The sequence below is a fragment of the Thalassophryne amazonica genome, chromosome 22, assembly GCF_902500255.1.
Source record: "Thalassophryne amazonica chromosome 22, fThaAma1.1, whole genome shotgun sequence".
NCBI lineage: Eukaryota > Metazoa > Chordata > Actinopteri > Batrachoidiformes > Batrachoididae > Thalassophryne > Thalassophryne amazonica.
Genome location: NC_047124.1, coordinates 10283644 through 10310038, shown reverse-complemented (window position 1 = coordinate 10310038; position 26395 = coordinate 10283644). Strand labels below are relative to the sequence as shown.

The 26395-nt window shown below is 42.6% G+C and overlaps 1 protein-coding gene across 1 annotated transcript; it reads left to right on the top strand.

Annotated features, from left to right (window-relative positions):
- The first annotated feature begins 226 nt into the window (after nt 1–226).
- epyc (epiphycan) lies at nt 227–25339 on the top strand. The gene is made up of 10 exons (XM_034163437.1): nt 227–469; nt 5622–5820; nt 17842–18010; nt 18373–18750; nt 19054–19320; nt 19625–19762; nt 19930–20088; nt 20196–20398; nt 23385–23480; nt 24260–25339. Exons 1-10 carry the CDS (start codon nt 384–386, stop codon nt 24428–24430), a joined length of 1866 nt encoding a protein of 621 aa, XP_034019328.1. The 5' UTR covers nt 227–383; the 3' UTR covers nt 24431–25339.
- The last annotated feature ends 1056 nt before the right edge of the window (nt 25340–26395 follow it).

Sequence of the window (26395 nt, the reverse complement as noted above, 5' to 3'; positions counted from 1 at the left end):
CCCATTGTGTACAGGGGCCACTTGGACACCCCCCCCCCCCCAGACATGAAAGTAACACATGCAAGAGCTTCACCTCAGGAAAAGGCAGATGAATATTTCGTCCGATTTGAGTCACATTCTTTGAAAAATAAAGGATACTCTTGTCAGGGATTAAAAGGCATGTCACCATTGGGGGCCCTCTGCGTGCACAGTGATTGTGCACGTGGGAGTGTAGTGTGGGGTGGGTGCACTGTAAGTGACCAAAAGCAACCTGCTCTAGTCCAATCGGTCTCAGTGCCGACCTTCACACAGGAGCGTCAGGGCACTCAAGTCTGCCAGAGCACACGGACTTACACATACGCACGCACACACACACACACCCTCCCTTCTGCAAGGCACCCTGCATGACCTCTCACCATTGGCCAAGTCCCGGAACCCTCAGCATCTCCACCACTGCTGAAGGGACCATTCGGGAAAGCAGGAGACACAGGTAAGCATTCTTGGTGCTATCTTCATGCTGGATCGGTGGCTCTTGGGCGCAGAGGATTAGGCGAGCAGATTAAAAAGCAAGCAGGTGCAGGGTTTTTGCACCAAGAGTAGATTGGCTAATTACTTCCATTTTTCACTGAAGGGTTTCTGCACGTGCTGAAATGTGGAATGTCCTTGTGGACCTTTGCTCAATGAACTGTAGAGGTTTTGATACATTTGATTCCAGCAGGTTTTTTTGGAATAGTAGCAACCAATGTGATCTCTTTTCAGATCCATTTTTAAGCCAAAGGAGTTTTGACCTTTTTCAAGGCCTTGTGCCTTCTGAAGGTTCTGTGCAAAATTATTTTTGTGCCTTCTTGCTGCTGCTTGTAACATATTACATCCTGATTTCCCGCTATACCTGCAAGTCAGATTCCATTTCCAATTCAGATACACGATATCAGAACTAAGCGCGCGGGGACATATTGCTTTGAATTTTGCCAGGGCAACAAGCTCGCAGCAAATCGGGAAGCCTGTCAAGTTTACTTGTGGTTTTTGATGGGAGAATCGGTGGCTATCAGGAATGCCCAACACGGAGCCAAGCATAACACGTAGGTAGTATGGAGACTAGGCTCATAAACACATGCAGATTTGCCACACTGTGCCCTATGATGGCCTGTATAAAAGCACACCTCTGTCTTTAGTACAGTCCACCTTTCAGCGTAGCCATGACGGAGATCTTAGCTTCATGATGGAAGCATCGTCTATTTCAGCGTGGATGCAAACCCAGCTACCTTTCTCAATCAAGATTAATTAAAACATAGTAGTCACGTCCAAATGTAACTGATTTGCATACATAATCTATACCTGTAATGTTATCATATATTAACTCAATCAACCTGGTGTGTGTGTGTGTGTGTGTGTGTGTGTGTGTGTGTGTGTGTGTGTGTGTGTGTGTGTGTGTGTGTGTGTGTGTGTGTGTGTGTGTGTGTGTGTGTGTGTGTGTGTTAATATATATACCTGTCCTCATCCCAAAAATAGCAGCTGAGGTTTCTCAGTTTTCTCTCTCTGAAAGATATGTGTGTTTAGCCTCTGACAGTCTTTCCAAGTGTGTGTGTGCACAGGCGTGTGTGTGCGCCGCCTCACTGCTGAATGAAGCTTTTCCTTGCAGCTGTAGCTCACTGTCCACAAACCTCGATGGAATTTGGAGTTTGAGTGCTGAGACAGGCAGCGAGCAGGTCTCATAAAGGACCTCTGTAAAGGGCGAGGGGTCGAATTGGCTCTCTCTCTCTCTCTCTCTCTCTCTCTCTCTCTCTCTCTCTCTCTCTCTCTCTCTCTCTCTCTCTCTCTCTCTCTCTCTCGTTCTCTCTGTCACACACACACACTCGGTCCTTTCCTCGCTCTCTCCATCTAACCCTGAGGGCCAACATCTTGTCTGCATCTCTCTCTATCTCACTGCTTTGCTCTTCTTTCCTTCCCTTGCGCTCCATTTCTCTGACCCGGCCTAAAGGACTCCCAAAACTCTTCTGTTATTTCAGGGCCTTGACGAATGTCTCGGGTCTGATAAAATGCCTCTTCGCTTGCCATTATAAAATTTTGCCGCAATTTCCATTTAGTTTCAATGTCATTTACTGAGTGTATGTCCTACTGATAAAACCAAGGAAGTGAAATTCTTGTTGCGTGCAAATGGTTGACATCAACTTCGTTTTTTCGTGAGGTTTGACACATGAATTAGCATCAATGCCCAATCAAAGCTGTCTGAACACTACGGACCTATGAGCTGAATGTAAAGTGTCAAAAACGGCACGTTAGATAAAGTAAGACCTGCTTCTTTGTTTTTCACTCAATCGCCACAGCAGATCAGAGGCGGCTCTGCATGTCGAATTGGCACAAGTTTTGCGCCTGATGCCTTTCCTGATGCAACTCAACATTACATGGAGAAATGTAGCAGGGGTGGGGTTTGAACCAGGAACCTTCTGCACTGAAAGCGCACTCACCCCTTGGCCACCACCCCTGTGTATCCTGTTAAATATCATGTCAAAAAAACAACTCATTGGATGAACTTTGGATGGATTTACATCTAATTAATATATATAGGCCCAACTCAAAAAAAAGCACATCCATGCAAGATAATTGAATTTAGTTGGGACTACATACATTTATTAGATAGAAATCCAATCCAAAGAGTCAGGTTCTTTTTTTTTTTTTTTTGAGTGTACTGAAGTAGAAACTCTTGAAAAACAGTTTCTTTTTGGTGCTTAATTTCTTATTTCACATTGTTCAGCTAGGACCTGAACAGGTTCATACCTTTATTTCCATGGTCCCATGGTCCCAGAGTACTATGTTCCACAGATTTGTGTAGCACATGACAGGAACATGATAAAGGGTTCTACACTCCCAGGATCTAATGTTCCTCCGTTCTAGCTGGCCATGTTCCCAGGGTCCCATGTTGCCAGAGTCCTTGGTTCCCCACATTTATATGGCAGATAACTGGAATAAAACAAACATCCTGTGCCTCCGAGGTCCTCAATTTCGAGATTGTACGATTGTACGCATTTTGCATGTGGGGTCAAATATGATAATTTTCTTAATTCAGCATTAAACACAAGTATATATATATATATATATATATATATATATATATATATATATATATATATATATATATATATATATATATATATATAATACAAAATTATATAAAAAATATATAAAATAAAAAGTTTGTTTGTTTTTTTTACCCAATTTACTGGTTTTCCTCACAACTTATACTCAATTTAATTTCAGTTCTACAGCACCAAAACAGCTGAAATCATCTCAAGGTGCTTTACAAAGCCCAGAGCCTAAACCTTCTAGAGAAAACACAAATACAACTATAATATGTTATCCATTAATGACAACAAAATCTAGATTTTATTTTATTCCATGGTCCAAAGACCACATGTACTTTTGGGAAGGGAGAGAGAACAGGAAAATTATCATTATTTTTGTTAGATTAGCTGTTTGGAATTCTTCTTCTATTAAGAATTTAAAGAAAAACAATATTCTACTGTAACAGAGAAGTAAAAATGGGATCATAAGCTAAGCTTCCAATGGAGCAAGCTAGCATAGCTGACCAAGCTATCTAGCTTGCCTAGTTAGCATGTAGCTGGATAGAAACTGGACTTATTGAGGTTGAATTGTGAAAAGATTTATGCTACCCTATGCACACATACATACACAAAACCACTGGCCTTAAAAACATTGGCGTCAGCTATTAGCATAATGTTAATCTTAACCCTCAAATGACCAAGCTATTTTAGCTGCTAATACCAAGTGGGGTCATTTATGACCCCATTGAGTTTATATTGGAATACATCTATATAGATGATTGTTTTAGGGTCTCTAATATAGTTGTCTATAATCTAGAAAGGTATGGAATTTGACATTTATTTTACCAAAAAGTAGGCAAAAAACCTTGTCTTTTTACATCATATAAAATGCATGTTACCTTTATTTCTTTGCATCAAATGAAAACAATACATGATAAAAAATAAAGTTTCATTGAGTACAATATTTGTTACAATGTGGTAAGATAGGTATAGCATCGCATTATTCCATAACGATTCTATCTCGCAGTGGTCTGACATCTCAGAGGTACGATCTTCACTGCCTGATGCTGACTCATCTCCATCAATGGAGCTATTTTCATCCTCACTCTGGGAATCAAGAATCAGTCTCAATGTTTGTGCAGCTGAAACTCTTACTGTTCTAGGTCTGTTGGCTTCCCTGCAAAACAGTAAAATATAAGGATTAGAGTTGGCAAATTATTATACCATCTGAAGCTATAATGTCGAAAATCTCATAGATCTCTCTCAGGTCATAAGTGACCCTGCACAAGTTTGGATTATAGTTTCTACACGGATTGACCAGTCCTTGCAAAACTCTATGGGAACATGCAGGACAAACAGATTGACAAATTCATTGGAGGAAACCTTTATCCCATTTGAACTGGACATATATGCCCGGGGTCGTAAATGACCCCACTCAGTCTCTTGAGGGTTAGTATCATTTTCTATGTCAGATTCAGAGTTCTGAACTTATCCTGGCTGAGCTTATTGTGTCTGAGCTGCTAATGAAATGGGCATGATTAATAACAGTAGCTATGTAGGTCAAGGCAGTAGAAAGCATTAGAAATAGTTTTAGCTCCAAGCAGAAAAGCAGAAAAGGACCGTCTCGTCTGCACTCTTATTTGCGGCGTGTATTCCAAAAACAGATTTCTTGAAGGCATTCCCATGTTCCTTATCAGAACAATTCTGACTTATGATCTTTGACCTGCAGGCGAGCGCTGATTTGAGCCAAGATGTCTGATCTGAGGAAGACTGAGGCAAGCTGCCTTCATGTTTTCATCCCCCAGGCTGTCTGCAGCTCAGTAATGAATTCACTGACCTTCGTCACGTGAACCAATGTCAATGCCGTGATGTGGTGCAGATATCACGTTTTACTGAATCCACCATCTGACATGCCCTCAATGCTAACAAATGCTTTTCTTGGAGGGAGGGGAGGTGATGGTCTAGTGGTTAAGGTGTTGAGCTTGAGACCAGAAGATCCTGGGTTCAAATCCCCACCTGACTGGAAAATCACTAAGGGCCCTTGGGCAAGGTCTTTAATCCCCTATTGCTCCCGGTGTGTAGTGAACGCCTTGTATGGCAGCACCCTGACATCGGGGTGAATGTGAGGCATAATTGTAAAGCGCTTTGAGCGTCTGATGCAGATGGAAAAGCGCTATATAAATGCTGTCCATTTACCATTTGGAGCTCATTATGTGAGAAACTGTAAATTTGCATTTTAAGCTTGACAAATTGGCTTGGCAAAGACAAATTGTGCAACAAAGCCGTCTGTAAGGGTTTGCCTGCTGAAAGCGCAAGCGTAGGAATTTAATTTCAAATTCTGATTTGTTGAAATTGTCAAACAATTCTGCTTCACTTACAGTTTCTTAAAAACCCCCTTTGTGTAAAAATCTGACTGCTTGGAAGGCAAATAATGCATTGCTTCCTGAGTTTTTAATCTTATCTGTCACAGTAAATGTTTTCTAGTGCTTTGCAAACCGTAGGGGTTTTATTTTTCCATTTATTTTGGGATAATCGCACAGATGGTTTCCTCTTTTACTGATGCATTTCTTTGTTTGCCTTAAGGTGGAATATGAGGATGTTTGTGCAGCTCCTGTTGGGACTCTACGTCCTCGAGGCGGTGGTGTGCAACCCCAGATTTTCCCGACAAACGGAATTGGACACATACGACAGCCCCAATTACGATGAGGATCTAGACAATTTCAATTTGGAGAACCAGGATATCTATGACTATGAACATGGGCTGACAATTGACCACCCTCAGGTAAGACAAAGTCGCCATCATTTGGTATCTTTCATTGTGTAAGCTGATTTCTCTTTCCAGTAATGCAGTATCTGAGGTTCGAGGGAATTAGCAGCGATTCTGTCAGTGAACATGTAGCCGGATCCAAAATTTGTTTTGAGAGTCAATAAACGGTTCATAGGCTACCCATGATGCTCTTGTGGGATAAGGAGAAGCATCTTGGTAACAATATTTAAAGATTAAGGGTGAGGCCTAGAGCTCTGATTAGCCACAGCATGAAGATATGGGAATGCAGCTTGTTTGATCTAAGCAGGGGGTCACCCCTTTGAGTCTGGACTGCTTGAGGTTTCTTCCTCAGAATTATCAGAGGGAGTTTTTCCTTACCACTATTGCCTGTGTGCTTGATCTAGGTGTTAGTAAGGTTAAACCTTGTGGCAGCATTGCTGTGATTTGGCGCTATAATTTAAATTAAATGAATGTTCTCAACATCTCGTAACCAGTATTTTTGTTGGTGGTGACAAATGCAAATAGTCAAAACCTTGGGTCATTTTAGAGCCTCTTCCTCCCCAATTAAATTCAGTTAAATTCTATTTTTGCACTCTTGACCAGTCCAGAGCATCATCTCATATTGTTGTAACCAGTCTGGTGGAATCAGTGTGTCTCGGAGTTAAACTCTTCTGCTGTTCTTGGTGACAACTCAAATTTGTAACACTGCGATTACTCCCAAGTAAGCTTCAATATAAATAATTAACAAGAAGAGGCATTCAGAGAATGCAACACCAGCACCTAAGATTACTTGCTTTTAACTACTTTTGTTTGTTTGTTATTGCTGTTTTAATTTCTGTGTTTGTTTGTTTGTTGTTTTGTTTTTTTGTCACTCTAAAGAGATTTTATCTTGAAAGGTGCTACTTACTTACCTCTGTGTGGCCTTGATATTTGATCCAGCTTATCCTTGACTAACACGCAACTCTTCCACCATGTTCAGTCCATATTGGCCTTATATGATATGACTTAAACAGTTATGACCTTGAGTTTCTCCTATTAAAGTCACCCAAGATCAACTGTCATGTGACCAACATAGAGATTATATAGAAATTTACAGTATGTTGGTGTTTAATAGTGGCTATAGGTGTATCTCTAATTTTAATAATGAATAGAACAGGCTTTCTACAAATCCACTCAATTATTTATAAGTATTACTCACGTACACAAAGTTTAAACAGTTTTTTTTCTCATAATTGGTTCACTTTGCCCTTGGCTGACCCTCAGAGTCCAACTTGTATCAAAACTGACTTATTTTGCTCATGCAAGGTAGGGCAGATGAAAAGACACACAGGGTCCAACATACTACACCCACAGGTGCTGCCGTGTGCAGATGTAATGATACAACTAGTTGTCGAAAGCACCCTTCGATTTCTCAGATTTGGCAGTTTTTCTTCCCAGTCAAACTATTGTTTCCAGCTGATGCTTGTAAATGCCTCCATGTTATGTTGGTTAATAAGTTAATGACCTGCTGTGGTGTAAAACTGGATGAAAGTAGAACATCTCTGCACTTTTCAGGGGTTGGGTTCTTTTCATTCTACTCAAATCTACCCTGCAAGACAGCCTTGAGGTAGAAAACCGTGAAAAATGAATTCCATGAGTGGCCATAAATCAGTCCAAGCTGAATGTGATGTGGAAAATCTACAAGGCACATTGCAAAGGAAATCTTTACGCAAAAATTCTGCTCTGATTTGTATTTCTCTGGAGCACAGAAATTCTTTGAAAGCATTGACCGCCTGAGACAAATTGGCTACAATGGATTTTCAAGCCAGACAGTTAAATTGTTGTCTGAGAATTAATCAGTTCTATGTTCACTGTTGCCAAAAGTAGAGTTAGTCATGTCAGTACATTATAAAATGATATACAGTAGTTCTATGTTGCCAGTCCAAACATAAATGTATGTATTACCGATTTCACATATACACACAGAAACCTGATGTCTCAGAGGGTTGTATGTTTTTTTTATTCACACTGTTTTCATTATAAATTGATTCCTTTTGTATTTTTTGGATCTTGTGCTGGATAAGCATTTTAGTACAGCCGGTGTTTCAAGTATTAGATAGACCAACCCGTGACTTTGTTATTTTTAAAAATGTCTTGTTTGTACAAAACCAACACTGTTTGCAGAATGGTGAATTTGAAATAAAATGTTTCAGATATGGCAGTTATTTGATTAGATATACTTTTATTAATTCCTTGGGAAGACACCCTCAAGAAAATTGAGGTTCCAGCAGCATTTTATAGCAGCACACAGGGTAAGAAGCACCCAGAGTATCAAAAGTGAAAGTAAAAAAAATTAGCAAACGTAAATACTAGAAATACCGCAACTGGCTACAACTGTTCCTCTCCTTCCCATCCCCTGTCTTCCTGTTACTCCTCCTCCCTCTGAGTGAGGAGTTGTTCAGTCTGATGACCTGAGGGACAAAGGAGTTTTTCAGTCTGTTGGTCCTGCACTTGGGAAGGAGCAGTCTGTGGCTGAAGAGGCTCCTCTGGTTGCTGATGACGGTGTGCAGAGGGTGACTGGCATCGTCCATAATGTCCATCAGTTTGTCCAGTGTCCTCTTCTCTGCCACCGTCACCAGAAAGTCCAGCTTCATGCCGACCACAGAGCGAGCCTACCTGAGCTTGAGCTGCGTTAAACACATTTTGGACACCTTTATTTTTTAAAAGAATTATGATGGAGATGGAACTTGGTGATTCTAAAGACAACTAAGATAAAGTGGAAAAAAAAATTAGGGAACAGATTGGACATAAGAACCTTTAACACTGTATAATTGTTTTCAGAATGAAGACGTTCTCTCACTATATTTTGATACTAAGATCTCTGAATGAATACTATAAAACATAATGTCTACTTTTCATATATCACAATCATTCCATGCTGAATATATGGCTGGTGGATATGTGACCACCCAAACAACAAAAAGTGGACATAGGACCACCCGAGTCTCAACAAATGAAACTGATCCTGATGCTGACTCGGCTCACGTTCCTGCCGTTGTTGCCTTTTTCTCACAATCCATTTCAGATATGAGTAGATATCTTAAAACTAAACTACAGCGCCAAATTATCTGAGTAGAGCTGCAAACAATCAAACTAATGAAAGTCTTGTGTGCACAGTGTGTTTGAGACGACGAGTTGCATGTCGGGCTGGTTAACAATGTGACACAGCACATTACACGGGGTTTTGCTGGAACAACAAGAGATGTTTTACTGGAATCTTTTGCTTAGTGATTAATATGTGGAATTTAGCTGATACGCCTTAAATATGCTCATGGCTTAAGACAGTGTGGACTAAATGGACTTTGACACACACTAGCAGACAAAAACTGGACACGAGGAACTGAAGTGGTGATGAGATCCATGCCTCGGGAATGCTGCGTCTTAACTTTCCACATCCAGCTCTCTTTCGGAATTTCTTCTCTTTCTCCTTCAGGGTTTGTCTCTTCTGGGAGGAGCAAAGGCTCATCTGCAGTGTTATCCAAGCAAATCTTCGTTCTGCTGCTTTGCAAACGCATTAATTATCATCTTAGCTTCCCCACGAGTCAAATTACATCTTCAGAAATAACTTGGATTATCTGTTTCAAGCTGTGAGCCAGAATTCACATACAGAGTATGAACAAAATAACATTTTCACCAATCCGCTGAGAATTTTGGGAGCCATTCAGAGTTGAATGTTTTAGTCCTACACAGGCCTTGAGGTCTTTGTCGGGCTGGACGTCAGTCCAACACAGGTTACTTCCTTCAGCCAAGGCAGGTACAATTCAGTTGAGTGGGATCAGACTGCAAAAGAAGTTTCTTGTCCAAGGAACACACATGGGTAGCACGACTGGGAATCGAACCCAGGTACTATTGGTAGCCCAACTCCTGAACCTACTGTTCTACCTGCTGTTATTAATGGAAAAATCACATTTGAAATCTCAAAATGCTCCAATCCTAACATTTCTTTAAAGCATGAATTGGCTTTTTTTGTGAGTCTCCACATTAAACATTGTTGCTTTGTTTGTAGGAAGTTCTTTTGTTTTTTCTTTCAAATTTAAATTGCAAATGAATGATTGAATGACAGTCAACAGTGGGAGTCCACAAACTTTGTAATCATCAGTATGTTATATCTGTATAAAACATCTAAAGAATACCACCAGCTAGGTGTATTTTTTTCTAATATTGTTGTGTGGGCCGCCAGAAGAGGAGGTACTGCTGGCCCACCACCAGAGGGCGCCCTGCCTGAAGTGCGGGCTTCAGGCACGAGAGGGCGCTGCCGCCACGGACACAGCCGGGAGTGACAGCTGTTACTCATTACTTCCTGACAGCTGTCACTCATTCTTCATCACCTCACTCCATAAAACCCAGACGTCATCTCCACCTCATCGCCGAGATATCGTACTTCATTGAAGGTAATATCTTCAGCCGTTTTGTGTTACAATATATCTGTATATTGTGAGTGTTTGCAGGAGTACCGGTTCTTCTTTCTGTGGAAGCTGAGTGAGTGCAGGACGGCACTCTTTTCCCCTGAGGAATCACTGCGGTACTCGTCACATACTGAGTGAGAGGTGGAGGTGGCATTCCCACCGTTGTTGTTACTGGGTGTACACACACCCACACTTGACTGTCTTTGTTCTCGCCAGCAGTACCAGATCCGACAGTCGGAGACGGTGATCACCTGGGAATTCGGGACTTGGCGGCTCCAGTATTCACCAGGTTCGGTGGTGGCAGAAATCGTGTGGTTCCGGCTCTTCTCAGGACAGACGTCTTCTATCCTCGAGCCTGCCCACACGTCACCTTTGTAATTTGACTGTAATCATATTCTGAGATTGTCTGTATATTCGTTGTGCACATTTCACAACATTAAATTGTTACTTTTTGGCTCATCTATTGACCGTTCATTTGCGCCCCCTGTTGTGGGTCCGTGTCACTACACTCTCACAACAAATATGCTAGTTTATATAACATTGCGTCAGGTTTTGATTAGGTCTCGCCAGTTTATGGCCGATGTGGTGCAAGGTAAATCGTCCCTAGTAGTAGTACTTTACTGACATTTTCTAAAAACATATATTAAAAAAATATACAAGGTAAAACTGGGCAAGGAGTAAAAAATGAGGTTATAATGTCCTATATCGATTTAAGACAGATGCGCAATATCTAGTAATATCAGTCCATGAATAAAGATTTTCATTTTAAAAAGCCACAAGATTGTTTTGACTTGAATGTTCAGTACCGAAATGAATATTTCGGAGTGGTTCTGTAAAGGGACACTCGAGCTTGCCTGGTTACACTGGCACAGCCAGTTTTAACGTGGAATATGTGACCACCATCCCTTCTCTATTCGGCGATAGTGCGCTCCGAGTCGGAGGTGAGTGGTGGCAATACAGTCGTGCTTCTGTACCTCAGGGTGGCTCATAGTGAGGAGTGAGTTCAGCATTAAGGTCGGGTTCATTGTTTGGTACATTATATATCTACTGCTGCTTGAGGTGAACACAGTTTGATGAAGGTTCTCAATAAAAGCAGTAAATTGGGAAGATGTCATCTGGATAATCTGGCGCATTCTTTTTCCCATATGGCTTTTGGTATATGTGGCTAGTTCAAGAACCTGGTTAAAATGCGGTTGATTTTGAGACGTCAGTTTGTTTAGAAAAGTTCTCTGTTTGTCAGTGATCATGCTTCTGGTGTCACTCACTCTTGCCTCAAGGTAAACAATATCATTGCCCATGGTTCCGCAGACTCCAAGCATCTGCTTTAGGGTACTGTTATATGGCATGTTCACGGCTCGCAAATTACTACATAAACTTCCCATATTGCCAGCAGTATAGGGAGTAACTAATCATAGAATGCAAGAACATATTAATAACCACATCAGTTTATGCTTCAGAGCCATGTCGCTGGGCCCGTCAAGAGACACTAGTCTAATAGACGAAAGATGCAGAAGGAATATCTGTTATTGCTTCTTTCCAATAACCATAGTTGCCATTTTCACATACATCGGGCATGTTGTGTAAGTACCGAGTGTACTTCTGCTCACCTATGTGCCTGGGTGTGTGTTGGACTTTAAATGTGGTGTTTTCAGGCACAGTGCTGGTGCATTGCTATCATGAGGCAGCAGAAAGGGATGGCACCATAGACCAACAAAAATCTTTCGTTCCCTCCACAAGGTGGACATTGGGTCCAACCATTCATTCGTCATATTCCTTGTCAGCACAATAACTGATCAGTGAGCGCTCTGTAATACTTGTGACCTCTGTGACTCTTGTTGCCTAGTAAAAAGTAGGTCACGGTCAAACCCTTGTTGGCATGCACAACATTTAGAGACTTTAATGATGTGCATGCTTTTATGTGTTACTAACACCTATGGCAAACACAGAAGTACCTTATTTTCCACACAATAAGTTGCATTTTTTTTACTAGTTTGGCAGTTCCTCCAACTTACGAGTATACTCCACTGAGACTTATATCTCAAAAAACAGGGGTGTAACAATACACAAAAATCATGGTACTCTGTTTTCATTACAGTGGAAACAAAAAACACAATATCAAAGATATTTAACCTACGTTATGTAGGTTAGTGTGTGACTGAATAGTCTTTTCAGATTGTTTTTCCTTGAATTCTTGTGAAATATGTGTTTCAGAAATAAATGTGACTTATACTCCGGTGTTTTTTGACAGAACCGACTTGTAGACTGATGCTATTTATAGTCGGAAAATACCGTGCGTCACTTGTTCGCTATTTATACGATGCAATATTCACATGTTACATCGACTGGTTCACCACAGGGGCCACTCTCTTTAAAGACGACTTCTTTTTATTAAAACCAGCCACAAAGGAGCGACGGAGCCAATGTGACCTCACATTAGCTTCGCTGTCGCATTGTCTTCTCTTTCCAATCCGTTATGTCAGGATCTGGATCTGTTCCGTTGAAACATACACTGACAAATATACAACGGAGGTTAATGAAGTTACTACAAACGTGCAATAATGTTTATTGTTGATAAATCTGGGAATTGTTTGACCTTATTGGATGCATATGCGAACAGAATTCCCATGTCTACTTATGAGTGTTTCCAAGAGATTCTGACGTGTGATGCACCAGTTGGATCCACTTCGATCTTACTAGGGAACAATTTGCATGGAGTTATGGTTGACCGTGACCTGAACAGCATGTTTTTACTACTGTGTTGTTTTTGTGGGTTTTTTTCCCCCTTACTGCACTCTTTTGGAGCACAGATGTCCACCCCTTGTTGCCCAGGTGTTGGCGCATCTTTATATTTCATCACTAGGGGCAGTCCTACGTAGGAGAAGCCCATCATCAGAAGGCATTGACATATTTCTTGTTGAATTGTGTCATTTTCTTGCGGGAGAAGACTGTCATACAGCAGAGCCCCTATGTGTTTTGATTGTCCTTAATCATCTCTTTTACGTTGACCATTAACCACGTGGACGTGCAGCACCATGGAATTAAAAAGCAGCCAACAGACACACTTGAATGGGAACCAAAGTGACAAAGTTGGTTTAGTCCGGCCACAAAAAAAAAAATCTTGGATTTGTGGTACAAACACAAACTGAAGGAATGATTTCACAGTTGATATGTATCACTGCTACGTGATACTTCTCGGTAACCAGGAGCATATGTGTGTATTTCCATCTACGGGAAGAAAGAGGAGGATTTGCAAACTCAACATTTTTAACAAGGCAGCAAAAACAATGGTTTCCTTTTTTGTTTAGTCTGACTTCAGGAGACTTTTACTTCAGTGAAGACCACAGAAATCAAAATCCCACAGCAACACAATGAAACAATATCAATAATGGACACGCACACATAGCCCAGCAGCAGAGTCAGAACCACAAGACTCTGCCTTGTAGGCGATACTCAGCCCACGTGACAGCAGTTTATCATTCCTTCATTAGGGTATTCTACTCTAGTTACCTCTAGCAAGTATGTGTTATTATTTATCTGTTTGTGGGGTGGTGTATGGCCCACACAGGAACCCTTGAAAGTTTGATGTTGAACTCTCCTATCAAATCCCAAACAACCCAAATGTTCTCGCTAAGCATCATAAAGAAGAACCCAAATTAAAGATGTTGCGCTCAGTGTCATCACAATGATTCAAAGAGACAAACCAGACTTACATTCCCATCATGCAACTCACAGACATCTACAAGACATCACAGACGTCCCTTCTGTCTGTACTGGGTTGACTGGGGGCTCTTTGGAGGATCTTGTCTATTAGCAGGATCACGCAAATACATCATCATAATAATAAAAGGAAGGGACACCCAAAGTAGCCAACACCTCATCGTGATTGTCATAGCAATCCCTTGGTGGCAAGGAAACTAGTATCTTGATTGAGTTCTGGACAGTACACCCAGGGTCGACGATCTAGAGACGCCTGTGCGTGGGTTTGTTTCATGTGGGAATGTCGTTGCACGCAGACAAACAAACTGACATTTCTCGAATGTGTGATGTTTTGACTCACTGGGTGCAATGTTGAGAAATGTTAGTTTTTCAGAATGCAAAAGATTGAGAACCACACCATACTTTTTTGGATCAAAACTTCTCAATCACCCTTCATATAACAGCATTAGGCCAGGATTTTGACCTCACTCTATGACCTTGAGCTTTAATTGATTTTTTTCTCAAAAATTATATCACATTTTCATTGGCTGACCTTCTGCCATTCCATCAAGATTGGTTCAAATTGGATCAAAACTCTTTGATGGATTTGTGCCCATGAGTCCTTGATCTTTACTGCTTGATTGTTTGGACAATTGGTTCATATAAACTCTATAGTTTGAGTAACTAGATGCTTAGTTGTATCTTCTCTGTCTTACATGTTTGACAATTCTTTGTTGTATTTTATTATTGGTAGTATGGCCACAGCAGATGGTCACCACTCTGAGTTTGGTCTGCTTGAGGCTTCTTCCTACAATCAAAAAACCGCTAAGGTTATTTTTCCTTCCCATGTTGCCATTGTGGTTGCTCAGGTGGTGAGTAAGGTTAGACCTCACATTTGTGTAGTGCCTTGGCCTGACTTTTGTTGGGATGCTGTAGAAATAAACTGATTGGAGGGATGTTGTTCGCATAGACACAGAGCCAACCATTACCACACAGTGATGTAGCTGTAATAATAATAATACTAAAAACAGACTTTTGGATGTCACATTTAAAGCCCCTGCAGAGTCATTTTGGCCCAGTACGCTCAGTTCCTCTTCATTGCATCATTTCTTGTATTAATTTTTGTAACTTACAGCCAATGCACGTGTCATTACGTGCTTCATTGTCGAAGAAGAGGCTAAAATGTGAATTCAAGCTTTTACCGTGTGTGTCTTGGTTCCACAAGGACCATTCCGTTTTGCAGAGGCCTGAGCCAGGGTGAGAGCTGTCAGGTACTACCTGTGACCGTATGTGGAGGCTCATCGCCCTCATCTGGAGAGTGCTAGAAGTGCATAAATCCATCAAATTGCAACTTCACTTACTGTTTTTGCAACAATAATACCAGAGAGTAGAATTGAAGCTTTTAACATAAACGGGAAATAACCTGGAAAGCTTTTTCTATTTTTGCATTTCAAGTTTGTTTAGTCTTTGTGATTGCCTCAAAGAAAACGATGGTTTGAAGGCGTATTACTAATGTCACTGAGGTCATTAGTTTACGTCTCGACACCACAACCGTCCTCTGTGGATTTCCTGTCTACCTGTAACACCGTTTTCTACCCTGACTGCACCAAAACTATTTGGGACTATTTTTTACAAACAGGATGTGTGAATGTTCCATTCGGCAATTGTCCCATTCCAGTTTGAGCTTTACTCAATGGTACCTGTCCAACACTCACAGGGACCAACAGGAACCTCCACGAGGGCAGAACTGCTGCAGTACTGAAGACCGACTGAACACAAACTGTTGCACCACGACAATGTTTTTGCTTGAAGTTGATTGATGCACAAACAGAACCAGATCTTGAATTCACCCCATATGGTCTAGTTTTGGTTCTACCTTTTTTGTTCCACATACTGGAGACTTTGCTGCCATCTGGTGATGGAAATATGTTAAAACGACTGTGTCGAGCTTCACCTCAGCGGTCGCCGTGGAGTATTTTCATTCATTCATCTTCTACCGCTTAGTCCATTTAAGGGTCGCGGGGTGCTGGAGCCTATCCCAGCAGCCATAGAGCGCGAGGCGGGGTACACCCAGGACAGGACACCAGTCTGTCGCAGGGCCACAAACAGACAAACAAACACAAACACACCCACACACACACCTACGGACAATTTAAAGATTCCAATCCACCTAACCCGCATGTCTTTGGATGTGGGAGGAAACCGGAGCACCCGGAGGAAACCCACGCAAACACTGGGAGAACATGCAAACTCCACACAGAAAGGCCACGGGAATTGAACCCATGACCTTCTCGCTGTGAGGCAACAGTGCTAACCACTAAGCCACCGTGCTGCCCCACCGTGGAGTATTTCTACGGTCTAATCTGAAAATTCAAAAAGAAGGTTCCAATGATTGTTGAGGCCCAGTAATATATAACTTACATGTGATTTTATGGGTTGCTTGCAGAGCAATGATATCAAACATCTTAACTCACACACTTTTGTATGTCTCATCACATTGTTCCAAATAATGGCAGCATGTGGAATAAATTAAACTTAAACTGGGTCAAATGTGTAGAGAGTGTGCACAAATGTTGTTTACATACTTTTTATTGTATGCTACCCTTGTGGTAGTATAGAATAGTACAGGGGGTAGTATAGGTAGTACTGTTTTCAGAAGTAGAACATATTTGGATTTTTTTTTTTTGGGGGGGGGGGGTGCACCATTGTTTGGCTTTGTATAGTAACAAGGAGCACAAATTGGAGTTATCTGTATTCTGTTGTTGACAGACACCCACTCCCATCTCTGGATGGAGCCACACCTCAAACAGAGAGAAAAAACAGAATCAGGCGGCAGAAAGACAACAAATACAGTATAATTTGTCAACATTAAGCAACAAGAAAAACAGAAGAAATACTAAGGTGATCGCCGGCCACTCACCCTAAGCATCACTAGACAAATGTGTTGGGTGATTCTGATACCTTTGCAGGAAAGCAAAGGTCCAAATCTTTATGATTTTTCGTGCATCCTGTCTTACTGTATGGTTGTGAGACTTGGATGCGACGACCTAAGCAGATGACTGGATGTATGGTAATCTTGTAGGATCCTTGGGTACCACTGGAATGACTTTATATCAAACAAACATTTGCTTAAGGAGACCTGCATTGTTTCTAGACCATCAGTTACAAAGTTTTGGCCATGTCTCTGGGCCTGATCCAGAACAGCTGCCTGAGATTTGAAGGCCACAGTACCTGGAAAAGGCTAACAGGGCACCCATGTATGCAACAACTAGATGGCTACTTTCAGGAATTGTGATGGACAGTTGGTTGCAACCTTGGATGCAAGGTGGTTCCATTGAGTGGTGAATGCAGCGACTGCCTCCTACAAGTTTTATTAAGACATTGACGGCTCACTAAACGTGTGCTTATTGATCAGTATGTCCATCTGACCCAGTAGCTTGCACCACTATATAGCAGTTTGGTGGAATTACACCTGAACCAATCACTATTCCCTCATCTTTTAACATACAGATAGGTAAAACCTCGACAACTTACTAAGGAAAACATATTATTCTGCATATTTCCAGCATTTGGAATGTCCAGCTTCTAAGATAAACCAACCTTCCAGCTCTGACTGGTTGCTTATTTCTCTCTAATCCCTGGATACATTAACAACAGGCTAAAATGTAATTATGAATTGAAAATATGTGAAAGAATGGACCAGCTGCTGCTAATCATTGGTGCAAAAGGGACACTCCTCCATAATTATTCAAGTGCAGTACAGCATCTTCTAATGACAGGGTTTCCTTTGTGTTTAGAAATTGTGAAAGTGGATCTCCGCAAGATTTACAGCTGCTGTTATGTGCGTCAAACTCTCTCGTATGGTGCTGTCTCACTGCTGCCATCTTCCCCTCAGATAGAGATTGGAACACTGGCTCCGGCGGACTATCACTACCCCGTACCAAAGGCCTCGCTGGAGGAAGAAGCAGGGGAGGAGGACGAGGAGGAGTTGCCCCTAAAACCGCAGCTCATCCCTCAGGGTTCAGGGGGATCTGGGCTGCTCATGGGTCCAGATACACAGAAAGGTCTGAAAAAAAGCACATACATTCTTGTCTGCACACTCGCAAACATCAAACACTCTCGGTTTGAGAGCGCACGTTGCTAGTCCTTGTGGAATTTGGCAAAAGCAGCACTGCCCATAATGAACCACATCAGGAGACACAAAAAGTCGCACTAATCCCTTATCTTCTGCATCTTCTGTAATTTTGTGTATCCCGTGCATGTTTTCCATTTAACTAGCTGGAAATGGTTAAATGTGTTCTGTCCAATCACTGTGTCCATTTGTCTCCTGCTCTTTGTCCAAGCTGTCTGTCACTGTGAACCTGATTCATGATCATTGTCAGTCCAATCTGTCTTTTCATTAATGCCTAATCTCGTCTCTAACAAGAGGAGGAGCTTCGTCTGACGCCCACTGACATTCTTCATGTCTCCGGGGATTTTGGAGGCTCAGTGTGGTCTGGAGCCTCAGGAGCTTCTGGGGCTTCTGAATCTGGAGCCTCAGGAAAGCTAATGGTCACCAGTGCTTCTGGAGGTTCAGGGGACCTCCTCAGCTCTGGGGATCTCTTGGGATCTGGGGATGTTGTGGGATCTGCAGGTTCTGGAGCTTCTGGGGATCTTTTCTCTGGAGGCTCTGGGATTCCTGTTGAGCACCCCACGAGCTCCGGGGATCCATCTGATTCTGGATTCTCTGGAGATCTCCTTATCTCAGGAAGCTCTGGGGACTCCGGTGACTCAGAGATCTCAGGGATAACATTGTTACCTGAAGGTTAGTACTTTTAAACAGCAGGTGCAGGTTGTTAACTCTGTGACTTTCAGTGTTTCTTTTTTGTAAATAACCTCTTCATGACTTTATCCTGTATGTTATAAATGACATTTAACTGTGTTGTTCTTAAATGTAGTTAAATGTTAATGCTTTCTTGTAATTTATATTTCTGCTACTCAAAATCATTGCCTTGCTAATCTTCTGTCATTCGAAATGAGTGAGATTGATTGGGTAATAGGTTACTTAACTGTCCACCCCACCTTTCTAACCTCATGTCTCCTAATTGCACCCCTTGGCTCTAACAAGAGGAGGAGCTGACCCTCATTCCTGAGTCTATCCCACATGAGGTATCAGGTGCTTCTGGGGAGTACAGTGGAACTTCAGGAATCTCAGGGGATCTTGGAGCCTCTGGGGACTTGGGGATCTCTGGAGACTTGGGGATCTCTGGGGACTTGGGCATCTCTGGAGACTTGGAAGTCTCTAAAGAGGTGGAGGTCTCTGGAGAGATTGAGACCTCAGTCTCTGGAGACATCAAGCTCCCTGGTGTTACTCTGCTCCCTGACGCTGATGAAGGTCAGTATCTAAGTTGGACTTGTATGAGGTTTGTTCAAAACTAAAGTACATACCTCACAAACCAAAGAAATAATGGCCACAAAGTCAATACTTAACTCAGAAAGGCTTTCATTTATTCAAATTCAAATCAACAATCCATTTTCATTTAACCTTGACTGATCAATAAAAATACCACATTAAATACCTGATTAACATTGCTAATACATGTAACTTACCACTGAGGCAAACTGTGCAACTGGTTGCCAGACTACGTCCAACGCTTGTCTAACCTGTTTCTTTAACACCTAATGTTGTCTCTAACAAGAGGAGGAGCTGCTTCCGACTATACAAGCTCCTGAAGAGGGTGCTGGTGGTACAGAAGGGTCAGTGAGCTCTGAAGTGCCAGAGCCTGAAGAACCCGATGAGCCTGACAAGCCTGATGAACCTGAGGTTGACAGGCGAGGTCAGTACTGAACTAAAGATGTACTGAAACAGAAGCCCAAGAAATGTTTGGTTCCTTTTAAGGAATGTGGAACTACAAAGAGACAGCATGCATAAATTTAATAGGGCACTGATTCCCTGTGTGCATTAGAACCACTTGATGATTGATCTTCTATCCATATGATCTAGGTATGCCCACTTGTTTGTTGTGCACCTGCCTGGTTGGTTCGGTTTACTGCGATGACTTGAAGTTGGATAGTGTTCCACCTCTTCCCAAAGACACCACTCACTTCTACGCCCGGTACAACAAAATCACAAAGATCAACAAGTCCGACTTCGCCTCCTTGAGTATGTTTGCAGTTTGAATGACTTCCGGGTTTATTTCAACTGAAGTTGGAGTGAGCTGTCAGTGAGCACTGAAGCTGGCACCTGAGTCTTTCCTTTCCTCTTTCTAGACAAGCTGAAGAGGATTGACTTGACAGCCAACCAGATAGCATACATTGACGAAAAATCATTTTTGGCCCTGCCTGAGCTGGAGGAGCTCGTGATCCGTGAAAATCACATCTCACAGCTGCCTGCTCTCCCCGAGACTATGACCCTGATTGATGCCAGCCACAACAACATTGGTTCCAGGGGAATTCACAAAGAGGCATTCAAAGTAAGTGCTCTCTATGTTCTGATGCTTAACAATACTGGATTTAAAGACATTTCATAAAATCGAACATGCTGGCGTCATAAAAGACGACATGATGAGCAAAAAAGCATACGGTAGCCCTGAAAGGATAAATTCACTTTTTATACCTTTAATCGTATATAAATAGTTGGGAATCAAGCCTCGACTACAAAGTCGACTACTACTACAAAGTCGACTACTACTACAGTAGTCGACTTTGTAGTCGTATCATCTGACCTTCTGCCACGTGTCTCGGACACTCAAGTGAAGAGAGGGGCAGAGCTGTCGACCGATCACCACCTGGTGGTGAGTTGGATCCGCTGGGAGGGGAGGAAGCCGGTCAGACCTGGCAGGCCCAAACGTATAGTGAGGGTCTGCTGAGAACGACTAGCGGAACCCTCTGTCAGCGAGGTCTTCAACTCCCACCTCCGGGAGAGCTTCTCCCAGATCCCGGGGGAGGTTGAAGACATGGAGTCCGAGTGGACCATGTTCTCCACCTCCATTGTCGATGCGACCGCTCGTAGCTGTGGTCGCAAGGTCTCTGGTGCCTGTCGCGGTGGCAATCCCCGAACCCGGTGGTGGACACCGGAAGTAAGGGATGCCAAAAAGCTGAAGAAGGAGTCCTACTTATCTTTGTTGGTAGGTGGGACCCCAGAGGCAGCTGACAGGTACCGGCAGGCCAAGCGTGCCGCAGCCTGTGCAGTCGCAGAGGCAAAAACTCGGGTCTGGGAGGAGTTTGGGAAGGCTATGGAGGAGGACTATCGGTCGGCCTCGAAGAGATTCTGGCAAACCGTCCAGCGCCTCAGGAGGCGGAAGCAGCTCTCCACCAGCACTGTTTATGGTGCGGGTGGGGAGCTGTTGACCCTGACTGGGGATGTTGTCGGGCAGTGGAAGGAGTACTTCCAGGATCTCCTCAATCCCATCGTCACGTCTTCCGAAGAGGAAGCAGAGACTGGGGACTCAGAGGCGGACTCATCCATTACCCAGGCCGAAGTCACCGAGGTGGTTAGAAAGCTCCTCGGTGGCAAGGCTCCTGGGGTGAATGAAATTCGTCCTGAGTAATTTAAGTCTCTGGATGTTGTGGGACTGTCTTGGCTGACACGCCTCTGCAACATCGCGTGGCGATTGGGGACAGTGCCTCTGGATTGGCAGACCGGGGTGGTGGTCCCTCTGTTTAAGAAGGGGGACCGGAGGGTGTGTTACAACTATAGGGGGATCACACTCCTCAGCCTCCCCGGTAAGGTCTATTCCAGAGTACTGGAGAGGAGAATTCGACCGATGCACCTCCAAATCCGAGGCCATGGTTCTGGACCGGAAAAAGGTGCTTTGCCCTCTTCAGGTCGGTGGAGTGTCCTTGCCTCAAGTGGAGGAGTTTAAGTATCTCGGGGTCTTGTTCACTAGTGAGGGACGGATGGAGCGTGAGATCGATAGACGGATTGGTGCAGCATCTGCAGTGATGCGGTCGCTGTATCGGACCGTCGTGGTGAAGAAAGAGCTGAGTAGGGGGCAAAGCTCTCGATTTACCGATCGATCTACGTTCCGATCCTCACCTATGGTCATGAGATTTGGCTCATGACCGAAAGAACGAGATCGCGAGTACAAGCGGCCGAGATGAGTTTCCGCCGCAGGGTGGCTGGGCGCTCCCTTAGAGATAGGATGAGGAGCTCGGTCACTCGGGAGGAGCTTGGAGTCGAGCCGCTGCTCCTCCACCTTGAAAGGAGTCATTTGAGGTGGCTCGGGCATCTTTTCCGGATGCCCCCTGGACGCCTCACTAGAGAGGTGTTCCAGGCACGTCCCATTGGGAGGAGGCCCCGGGGAAGACCCAGGACACGCTGGAGGGACTACATCTCTCGGCTGGCTTGGGAACGCCTTGGGGTTCCCGCGGAGGAGCTGGGGGAGGTGTGCGTGGATCGGCAGGTCTGGGCAGCTTTGCTTGAGCTGCTGCCCCTGCGACCCGACTCCAGATAAAACGGAAGAAAATGGATGGATGGATGGATGGAATCAAGCCTCCAAGTTTAAAGAAAACTGGCTGTAAAAGTGATGAATTAGTTGTGTTATACTATAGGATGCCCATAATTGTGCATTCCATTGTTTTGGCTTTGATATGTTTATATAATTTATGTATATGTTTGTTATATTTATTTATGCGTATGTTTGTTTTCATCTTGAGTTTCCAGGGGAACCTTTAAAAAGGTTAATTGTGGAAATTTGATCAAAAGCCTGTTTTTTGTTATGTCATAAAGAAATTAAAATCTGTAAAAGCCCAAATGTCCCCAAACCACTTCATGCCAGTAAGTGAATTTGGCAACAATGCTGATAAAATATTTATTTTCCTCATGATAAAACGTATCATGGCCAAATTTTCCTCTCAGTGCTGTGGAGCTTGTTAACCTTCAAGTCATAATCCAGTGCTATTGTATTCATTCTGTTGCCTATGATATGACTGTATTTGTGCATAATTGAGCCATGTGGGACTTTTAATAGGAATGTTGCGTTACAAATTGGGGCCAAATTAATGGAAAAATTTAATTACTGTTAGAAACTGTAGCTTTTCATAGTAAACCTTGAAATCTACATGATATTAATCAAGCTGCAATAATAGTGCTAGAATAAAATAGTACATTTAAAGATCTAGAACAGTGTTTCTCAAAGTTTTTCAGAACAAGGACCACTTAACCAATTAAAAAACCTCACCTAATTCCCCAATTTTTAAAAACCAATAATAATTTACCTACGAGTTGAGTTAATAAAGACAATAATGAATATATGCTTCTATCTATTTGACTTTGGAGTTGTTTTTAAACTGTTTGAGAAAAACGTTTCAGTTAGAATACAATATTAATTTAAAATGTGATATTTTACCATTATAGTCATGGACCACTAGGGGTTACTCATGGACTACCAGTCTTCTGTGGACCCCCCATGAAAGGCTGGTCTTGAGCGATAATCTATCCTGTTTCATTCTCACCAGGATATGAGTGGATTACTGTACCTATACCTAACAGACAACAACATTGACTACATACCTATTCCTCTGCCGGACAGTCTGCGATCTCTACACCTACAGGTAAATGCTTTAGCGTAATGCCTCATTACTGCCCACCGCTGGTCAGGCTTGACACTTGCAGATTTTTCATTCCCTAGGGTCAAAGTTCCTTGTAAGGTAATTTGTTGGTTAGTCAGGGTGCAGTGGAAAGGGTTAAACTGCTGGAGTGACCCCTAATAGGAGCAGCTGAAAGAAGAAGGAAATAAAGTTTTCACCTGCATGGACTGGTTGGATTTTCATGAGGATTTTTTCAAATGTATAGATTGGTTTTCATGAAATTCCCTATAGAGATGAGGCAAGAGTATGTGTGTATGTATATATATATATATATATGTGTGTGTGTGTGTGTGTGTGTATAGAATTGAACTGAATGTACGATCCTCTCGACCCAATCTCGAATAAGTGGAGTGTGTGAGTGTGAATGTACCATATGACTTTTTTCCTACTTTCATCTGTGTATAGTAGAATCATACACATGGTCAAAGAGTTGTATGATAGGTTGGAGCTAACACAGTTGAACAGCCACTACCTGTAAGGTCATGCTGGGTGAAAAGCACACTTGTTTTTTTATTTACTTGCTAAATAGGTATTTAGCATGTACTTGAGCTTTTGGTGAAATTCTATTGTACCTGTATTAATGGTAAAGTCCACTAGGTGGAGACATTGTTCCATATCAAGAACCTTACAAACCTCAATACAAACCTGTTGCTTATAGTTGTAAAATGTAGTCTGATGTATGTTTTCTGCACAAGGTGACAGATTGATGAATGTCAAGATAAAGTGTCAATTTCCTTTTCCAGCGCAACAATATTCACATGATGCACGAGGACACGTTCTGCAACCTGAAAGATTTCAACTACATCAGGAACGCGCTGGAGGACATCCGTTTGGACGGCAACCCCATCAACCTCAGCAGGACCCCACAGGCTTACATCTGCCTCCCCCGTATACCCATCGGAGATCTTGTTTAGCCACACAGACGCAAAACTACACCCTTACACACCAACTCCCACAAATCCAACCACACGCACACATCTTTGTACATAACTGTCACAGGCAGACCTCCCATACAGGCCATTTGTTCACACCTCAAACGTTCAGTTACAACAGCGTATTTGCTATAACCTTCAACGAACATGCTGCTGATGTACACGACAACTACTACGCCTCTGTGTGGACAATCGTGTTTCACATGCTGAAATGATCAGTCAGATTCTGGACTTCAAGCACATATGCACTCTGTACTTTCCTGCTTTTATGCTAACAAAACTGCACCAGTAAACAAAAACACACACACGAGAACTTTGTCACAACACAAACTGTTCCGTAACTTAGGGTGGCATTCAGAAAGAAGAAAAAAAACCTGTTTCCTAGGCAAACCAAATCAAATGGCATGTAGGCGTCTGTTCACCGGCTACAACCCATAACATTGTTTAAATAATAAGAAATAAAAAAAGATTAATTTTAATGAACAAGTCTGAGACTCTTGGAAATGTGTAGTAGCATAAACGTATTGAAGCTGGAGCTTAATGAAAGGTCAACGGAGCATCTAATGCAATTAAAGACGCATTTAAACACAATCACTTCTTGTAAAGTCTGTGCTGTAATATATAAAAAAAATATATATGTTCTGAAAAAAATGTTGTTTTGTTTTTTACATGAACTGCAATAACTGATACAGTACAATTGAAAAAGTAATGTTTTATCCATGCACAATAGCTTAAACCAAAGATACTGATGTCGAGACTATAAACTATATTTGTGACTTCGAGGTCGGGGTTATTGATTATGGATTGGGTTCATAATAATGCTAATAGCTTGCTGTTGTGTGCTCTGTATGGAATAACCACAAGTGAATAAAGTTGTTTTGAAGACCTCTCCAAATTAGGAGCGGCTCACTGTTTTCTTTAATACCACTTAGATGAAGGCCATTGTGTGTGTGTTTTTGTTGTTGTTGTTGATTGTTGTTGGGTTTTTTTTTTTGCCATATATAGATACAGCTATGTTGCAAAAGTACACTCTTAAAAACTCATGTTGGTTACCCTCTCTCAAACCACGCATTTGGCGCTAGCCCGACAACCGGCCCGGCTATGAATTGGGCCGATACTGGCCTCCATTTTGGAGTAAGATTTCCCACTCCTAAACGACCAATAGGAGAGCAGCGCTCACGCTACATCAGCGTCAGGCTGATGCATGAGCTGACGTCAGCATCACGACCGCCAACCAATCACAGGCTAGGAGAGAGAGGCCGGTATCACCGGTTGTTGGGCTAATTTGGCGCATGAGGACCACCTGCTGGCCATTAGCAGTCACTACATCTAATTCTTATTTGACACAAAAGTTGAAAATTAGGGTTATGGTTGGCAATTATTGAACACAATGCTCATTTTTCATTGTTGTTGTCGTGACAGTCCCTCGGTGACAAGGACGTTTGTCTCTTGATCAATTCCCGGATGGGATGGTGGACCTGGAGATGACTGAACGGGCCCAGTCTATATTGATCAAGAGACACTTGTGCATGGGTTTGTTTAACGTGGGAATGCCATTGCACGCCGACAAACACATGGTCATTGACAGATCCGTAACGTGGTCCGATGGTTGTGGAATTCCAGACGATCAGGGCCTGAGGTCATGCTGCAGCCTTCACAGTCACTTGGTTACAAGCCATCACCTCCTCCACCTGATCCACCGATGAGGACTTCTTGTTTCACCAGTACCCCGTTAGCCGACAGTGGTTAGTTGGAAGTCAGAGGTCTATTGTCTTCACTGGGAGTGACAAGCTTCCCTTTTTCAAAATGAAAAACTAGTCAAATAGAGTGCAGGGTATATACAGCTACATTTGGGGAACATCTAAGATCTTGTTGTAGTTGGTTCCAGTAGCATGTAGCATAACAGTTAAATACTGTGTCCCTGTGTTTAGTTTGGACTCTCTGCAA